Source organism: Plasmodium fragile (assembly GCF_000956335.1).
Source record: "Plasmodium fragile strain nilgiri unplaced genomic scaffold supercont1.5, whole genome shotgun sequence".
In the NCBI taxonomy this organism is placed as follows: domain Eukaryota; phylum Apicomplexa; class Aconoidasida; order Haemosporida; family Plasmodiidae; genus Plasmodium; species Plasmodium fragile.
Genome location: NW_012192585.1, coordinates 509,299 through 516,941, shown reverse-complemented (window position 1 = coordinate 516,941; position 7,643 = coordinate 509,299). Strand labels below are relative to the sequence as shown.

The window sequence follows — 7,643 nt, the reverse complement described above, 5'->3', positions numbered from 1 at the left end:
CTGATTTACCTGCCCTGTTCATATCATTTTTCGCCACGTTTTATACGCCGCATTTTATACCACTGTTTACGCAACATTTCCATCACTTCTGAAAGACCTGTGGGATTGCCGAATTTGATCTCGTGGGGTGCGTCAGTGGGATCAAACGAAATCACCTCTTTTGTAGGGAGCCGACTGGACGGCACACCGAGCCATAGCAGGTGTATAGAACTCGTGGCGAGCAAATGGCGGGATCCGTTTGGAACAGAAATAGCTGGCACTGGTAATGTGAAGGTGGAAAAAAAATACATGCGTACACGTGCACATATATATATATGTGCATGCAGATTATGTCTCATTGATAATGCAAACCTGCCATCCCATTTGCAACGCACTTGAGCTGGGCCTGCTCTATCCAGTGCTTGCTTTCATCATCCCGTCCGCCACCCCCTTGCAGGGAAGAGAAGAACTACAACAAATGGGGAGAGTCGTACATAAAAAATAAACTGTCCGATTTGAAAATCGAAAAGGAAGACTTTTCCGTCTACATTGACAGGGTGGACATTTCAGGAAATGTAACAACTGGAGGGGACATTGAGTTTCCCCCCGTTCGAACATGCATATAGGGGGGTCGGTCCCCTAGTGAGAGTCTTCTCCTTCGTGTTATGCGATGTCTGCATGGTTATGGCTCGTGTTGGGAACCCTTCTTTTTTGCCACCACCACGTCCCCCTTTTACAGCCTCACCACTTCACTCCATCACAACACCATCATGTCACCTCTACAACCGTGTAGGCCTCCGTGTCCATCCGGAAGGGAAAACAAATAAACTCCTTCGAGTACGTAATCAAATTCGACTGGGTCTTCTGCAAAACGGGGCAAAATGACGAATACCCTGGAGGGACTGCAGAGATATTGGACTTTTCAAATTGTTCCGTTGAGGTATCCACATGAGAAAGACCAGCAAGTGGTGCATTTCCAGCGGGGGGAGAACTCAAAACGACAAAAGAGTGGCGTAGAGAAGTGAACTGCTTCTCCCACCCAATTTACATCACCCTAACAGGAAGCAATATAATGAAGAAGCAAAATGATGCCATGGAGATTTACGTTTTTTTTTTTTTTTTTTTTTTTTCCCCACCACGTATTGTTGTTCCTTTTCCCCCTCTTCAGGACAACGACTACGCCATAAACATAGAGCTGATTGGAGACAAGGAGGAGTCTAAGCGGGCATACGATATTTTGAGGAAGGACGGAAAGGAGAAAATAAAAAATGCCTTGAAGAATTTCCCACAGGATCTACTGAAGCACGACTCAAACGAATGTAATTTTGGGCGCTCGGAGGAAGATGTGGTGGAAGTGACGCGCGGTGTGAACACGTGCCGGGCGTATGACCATGCTGGCTACACACACATACACACATATACATGAGATACTTGACTTTTTTTTCCCCCCACGGCGCAGCAAGCAAGGAACAGAAGATCCTGGCGGAGGAAGAGGAAAAACTGCAAAAGGCAAATGTGCAAAACGTGCACCAGAACCAACCGCAGGGCACAGCTGCGAACAATGCGAACATTGCGAACAGTGCAAACCACGTAAAGGAAAACAAAGAGGAGGAAAAAAAAGAAGGGTCCATTTGGAACATCAACAACTACCACTGGGAAGAGAAATGCCTAACCAAGTGGGCTCAGGAGGAATTAAAAAATATGCTGGACAGCTCCACAGTACAACTGAGCAATAACATTTTTTTGCAACTGTTCAGTTCCGAAGTGGATGGTGAAGCTTCTTCCAGCTTGCGAAAAAAAAAAAAAATAATAATTTACGACTTAAAAATTAATTGCGAATGGAAAGCCTTTAAAAAGAACAAAAATGGTCAAATCGAAATGGAAATCACGGGGCATGTCATTGTGAATGATATCATTTCGGACTTCTCCTCTCACGACGAAAGCAAGTACACATATCAGTTCGTCTTTGACAGTACCCATCCAGAGGGGGCGGCCATGAACGAGATCATAAAGACCGAGGGACCCGCGCAGATCGAGAAGATAATAGAAGCCTTTATTTCGAAGATGATGGAGAAGTAGTTCACACGGGGAGGTTATATGCCTACTCAGAGCAAAACGCGCCCCTAAATACATTTTTCCTTACACATGTGTGCGAAATGGTTCCTTCCGTGCTGCTCTTTTATAACCCTTTTAATTTTTTGCTTAAGGTTTTTTTTTTTTTGCGCACTGGTACCGCTACGTACAATATTGTGCACACAATGATGCTCGCGTTAGATACGTTTACATATACACACTACAACTTTGGTGCCCATCTAGCAAAAAATTTTGACACATTCGTACAACAGCAACTCTGCATGGTCTACACAAAATGCGCAAATTAATTCCGCCTTTTTTTTTCAATCAAGCTAAGGCGAAAACGATGCTGTAGCATAACAGCACGAGCTAGGGGTCACCCTAACAGCGGATGTCCTTCATCCCAGGTTTTTGCTTTTACGTCGATTTAACTGAGAAGGCCTAGTTGCTTCAGGCGCTCTTGGAGTTTTCCCTCTTCGTTCTCCTTCACCTGTGCGGTTAAAAGGGGGTATGCATTTGTTAGCAGCTAGCTATTTTGTTCAGTTCAGATAATCACATATTTTTTTTTTTTTTTTTTGCACACTTGTTCATATTTTTTTTCTCACTTTTTTGCACATTTGTCCACACCACGCGGTGCTTTTGTCATCCCGCCGCTCTGTCTTACCAAGTCGTCACATCCGCCGACAATCTCCTTATTGATGAATATGCGTGGCACGGAGCTCTTTCCTAAAAAAGAGAAATATTACGAGTCAAATGAAGTGTTAAGTCACGAGCTAGCTTTTTCTAGTGCCGCTCCTCACGATGGGCAAAATGCTCCCTACGCCGCAAAGTCTTCCTTTCCTACCTGTTAGGTCTTTTAAGTAGGCTTGGATGTCCGCCATGTTGGGGTTCTTCTCGATTTGTTCTACATGCTACATGAGGGGAAGAGAAGGTAAAAAAAAATTGTCTAACTTTTCAATTCCTACGTGCACATTGTACTGATGCGTCCATGTGATCATACAAGATGATGCTCACGTGTGTGAGTGGTGTTGGCCCACTTTGGAAATTGCTTACCATATTGCTCACGTTATATCCTTTCAAAATGGAGATGGCCTTCATGCAGTACGGGCATTCCCTATGGGAAGAAAAAAAAGGCAACAAGACGGTTGGACATGTGAGGAAATGCTCGATGCAACCTTTTCAATTTTTCCCTCTTATTTTTATTTGTTCTCATTGTAAAACACATAATGTTACGAAGACTATTTCCATGCTTACGTTTTCGAAAACACCGCAATGACATTTTCGTCTATAATTTTCTGCACAAATTTTTTGACTGCTTCGTTGTTGCACGCCATTTTTTCGAGAGGGGGGGATTTGCGCTGTAGCTGATTGTAAGATCGTGGGGGGGGTGCTTGTTATATGTCTGCACGCTTGTGCTGTTACGGCGAGAAAATTTCAAAGTACGGTATGCTTTCAAAATTTGTACTTTGCCGTTATGCCTGCGCTATTACGACGCTATTTGCTGAAATGCGGGACAATGGGCTATGCAAATAATTTGCTACTACAACTGCAGAGCTTTAAGGAACACGTATAGGAACAGCGAAATTTGTATGTTTTTAATAAAAGGGAGATGATATTATTCGTTCCTTCTTAACGTTTTGTGCTAACGAAATCAGCAATAATGATGATACGTATTCAGCATATTTTTTGAAAGTCCAATGCGTGATTATTCCTAACGTTTTTAGTGACGGGAAAAGGATTGTAATGTAAGAGCAACGCTAAAGGTTCCAAATTCAAAATTGCGTAAACCTAATTGTGCAGTAAAATCCTACATATGCTTGGAGTTCATCAGTTAAAAAAAAAATTGGGTGCATATATAAAGCGTTTTTTTTTTTTTGCTTCATTCATTATTTGATTACTTTAGGGCAATACAAAATGTCAGAGGGGCACCACCAGAAGAAAGTTACCTCGTACTCTCTGTCGCTATTACTATGGCTATCGGTGTCGGTGTCCCTGACGTTTGGCCACCTTGCCGGCCTTAGCCATATGCCGTTTTACGCATTTGCCGCTTCACTATTCACCGTTATGTTCCTATTTGTGCCGTGCCCTTATTAGGCTCCATTTTCGTAGCCCCTTTTTTTTTTTTTTTTTTTTTTTTTTCTTTCGTTTTCCTCATTTGCTCAACAATGTACATACAACAGGGCTGCCCAATTTTTTGTAAAACCTTTTTTATTAAAACTATCCCTGATAAAAACGCAAACGTGTGTGTTGCGTTATGCGTAGTTACAACCTCCTCATATGGGGTTTAACAAAAAAACAGTTAATTTTTTTTTTTTTCATTTTTTCCTGCGTCAATCACGTGTACGCTGAGGATGCAGTAAAAGGGTTGGCCCACTGGACCGCAACAGCTATACACATATGATGCAGCGGTAGCAGCTTATTTGCATAAACACGTATAGTTAGACCCGCATGCTGTTTTGTATGCCCGCCCACCGAACCAGCCCCTGTGTGGAGTGAGTATGTGGGGTGTCCTTCAGAGCATAGGCTCCTCCCTTTGTATACTCCTCCGCAACGCAGCACCGGGAGTTTATTTCGTTTTGTTACAAAAATTATGCTGTTAAGAAGGTTGTATAGGCGATCATGCCAGCCGCTGTTTTACGTCGCGTTGTGGTGAGGACCATCTTGAATGTTACTGCACGTTGCTCCACGCAGTTTCAAGCAACTGTACATTCGCGACGCTCCCTACACAGAGGATAGAAGACGCAGAGAGGTGAGGAGTTAACAGCCACGACGTGATACCGCACCCCCCTCCGTATAGACCCTCCTGCACCGAACATGAGGCGTTAAGTGCTCCGAGGAAAATGTGTTCGTGTGATCGTAACACTTGTTTGTGATTTTTTTTTTGCCTATTTTTTTTTTTTTTTTTTCATTTTCCTCCGACTGAAGCATTAGCACAATAGGCCCCTTGGAGATAACTCCTCTTGTTGCCGCTCAAGGAAGGAATGTATACCTCCATGTGATTGGTAGCCCGTGTGTCTAATTGGTCCGAGCCCGTTGTTCATTTTGACCGCGTCTTCTTGAGTTACACTACGAAGGGAAAAGCTTGTAAAAAGAAGCTGGTCCTCGTTTTTGTGACCTCTTGGGCGCCCATCCCGTGCTGCTAGCCAAGTAGTCGAGTCCGCAGGTGGCTTCTCACAGGAGCACGCGCAGCAGTGCAGTATGACACGATCGTGCATTACATAACCGCTTACCAGTGTTAACGGTCACCAGTTTTTATCGCGAAAAAGGATGCTGAAGAAGGCTATCGCCGCTTCCGGCGGCCTCGGAATGCTCGGGGCGGGGGCGATGTACATGTTGAAGGTGAACTTTCACAAGAATATGATTGACGACAACGTGGTGTACAAGCAGAGTGCTATGAGCAGCCGCAATGAAATGATAGCACGCCTGAAGAAAAACCAATACGACGTGTTAATAATAGGAGGAGGCGCCACTGGGGCAGGACTAGCTTTAGATTGCGCCACAAGGGGAATCAATTGTGCCCTAATAGAAAAGGGTGACTTTTCAAGTGGGACATCCTCTAAGTCTACAAAGTTGTTACATGGAGGTATACGGTACTTAGAAAATGCAGTGAAGAATTTTGACCTGACTGAATTATATTTTGTGTGGGAAACGTTAGGAGAAAGAGCTCATGCGATGAAGATTGCTCCATTCATGTCTAGGTCAGTACCAATTATTATGCCCATTTATAAATATTGGCAGGTACCCTACTTCGCATACAATATAAAGGTGTATGATTTGCTAGCCGACTTGGTGTGCTACTTCGAGAAGGGTGTTCCTAACTCCAACTACATTAGGCATTTCAACACAATCGATGCTTTCCCTCTTCTGAAGAAGGAAGACCTGAAGGGATCTCTAGTGTATTATGACGGGCAGCATAATGATAGCCGCATGAACCTGAATCTAATTCTAACAAGCACGATGGAAAATTATGTGCCAGGACAAGTGGGAGCCACAGTGTGTAATCATATGGAAGTGGTGGGTTTCATAAGGGATGGTGATGGGAAGAAAATTGTAGGAGTAAGAGCAGTGGACAGAATTACTAATAATGAAATTGAAATTTTTGCTAATGTTATTGTGAATGCTACAGGACCACATGGAGATGTGGTGAGGAAATTAGCAGATGAAGGAGTCACTCCAGTTATTCAAACATCAGCTGGATGCCATTTCATTTTACCCAAATGGTATTCTTCTAAGAATAATGGTATGATCATACCTAAGACAAGTGATGGTAGAGTCCTTTTCTTGTTGCCATGGGAAAATGCTACCATCGTTGGGACCACAGATGAGCAAAGAGAATTGGAAGAATACCCAAGGATTCCTAAAAAAGATACAGACTTTTTGGCTAGCGAATTGTCTAAATATATTAACGTAGATGCAGAGGATATTAAAAATGATATTCAAGCTGGTTGGTGTGGATTCAGACCTTTAGTTATGGAGACGACTAAAGGGGGTGCGGGGGGGGGAAAAAACAAAAAAAAAAATTCCAATAAAAAGGGCAATCTGAAAGGGGATGCAGGCAAGGCGGCTGAAGAAAACATAACGACACACAAAATATCTAGAAGTCATGAAATTATTGAAGACGAAAATGGACTTATTAGCATTTTAGGAGGTAAGTGGACCATATATAGGAAAATGGCCCAGGACACTCTCGACTACATTTTACACAAACACAGCGATAAGGTGAAAAGCAAGTACAACTGCAGGACCAAATTTTTAATGCTTCTTGGTAGTCATGATGAAGAGGGCAAACGTGACCTGGACGACCTAACCTATGGCTGTAGTAAATTGAGTAAAAAGTTAGTACACAAATATAACCAAATAGATTATGACATTGCTCATCACCTCGTGTCCAATTATGGCTATATGGCAGAGAAGGTATGTGAGCTAGCTAAAGAAATGAATCTGTTTAACAAAATTGACGCGTCCAAACCGTATATCGAAGCGGAAGTGATCTATGCCAGTAGGTATGAATTTGCCTCCACCATTTCAGACATTATTGGGAGACGATTCCGACTGGGATTTGTCGACTCCGCTGTGTCTGCCAAAGTCATTTCTAAAGTAGCCGACCTCATGAAGGACGAGTTGAAGTGGAACCGCGATCAAGTGAATAAGAATATTGAGGAGGCCAAGGTGTACGTGCAATCCCTCTCCCTCGACTGAGCTGTGCCAATCGGGGCAGCAGCGAGGCAAATATGCGGCAACAAGGTTACAGCGACGTGGCCCCTTTTGTACACTACACAGTAAGGACTGTTTGGGGAGCGCCCCCGGGTTGACCCCCCAAAAAGGCATCTAAACATTAACACCACTCTCGTCGCTCCTTCACATAAGCGAATTTGCTTCCGACACGCTACTCAGCTACACTTATATTTTTAAAAAAAAACTCAACGACATTTTATGCCCCAGTGGGGTAATGAAAAAAAAAGTTGAAAAAAAAAATAGGCAAAAAAAAGGAAAAGTTAAAAACCTTTTTTTTTTTTTTGCAATCCTCCTCCCCGAATGGATCGATATTTACCACGGGGGCAGAAAGAAAAAAAAAAAAAAAAAAAAAAAAA

At 43.1% G+C, this 7,643-nt stretch overlaps 3 protein-coding genes across 3 annotated transcripts; 2 read left to right on the top strand and 1 right to left on the bottom strand.

Moving 5' to 3' along the window:
* Nucleotides 1-224: 224 nt before the first annotated feature.
* Nucleotides 225-2,058, top strand: AK88_00690 (uncharacterized protein; the record flags this gene model as incomplete). Its single annotated transcript, XM_012478336.1, has 5 exons — nt 225-262; nt 437-554; nt 773-919; nt 1,148-1,298; nt 1,439-2,058. 5 exons carry the CDS (start codon nt 225-227, stop codon nt 2,056-2,058), a joined length of 1,074 nt encoding a protein of 357 aa, XP_012333759.1.
* A 421-nt stretch (nt 2,059-2,479) lies between these two features.
* Nucleotides 2,480-3,386, bottom strand: AK88_00689 (glutaredoxin; the record flags this gene model as incomplete). Its single annotated transcript, XM_012478335.1, has 5 exons — nt 2,480-2,542; nt 2,717-2,778; nt 2,897-2,963; nt 3,106-3,166; nt 3,307-3,386. The coding sequence occupies 5 exons, from the start codon at nt 3,384-3,386 to the stop codon at nt 2,480-2,482; spliced, it is 333 nt and encodes a 110-aa protein (XP_012333758.1).
* Nucleotides 3,387-5,319: 1,933 nt separating this feature from the next.
* On the top strand, nt 5,320-7,251 carry AK88_00688 (uncharacterized protein; the record flags this gene model as incomplete). The annotated part of the gene is made up of 1 exon (XM_012478334.1): nt 5,320-7,251. One exon carries the CDS (start codon nt 5,320-5,322, stop codon nt 7,249-7,251), a length of 1,932 nt encoding a protein of 643 aa, XP_012333757.1.
* Between the last annotated feature and the right edge of the window lie 392 nt (nt 7,252-7,643).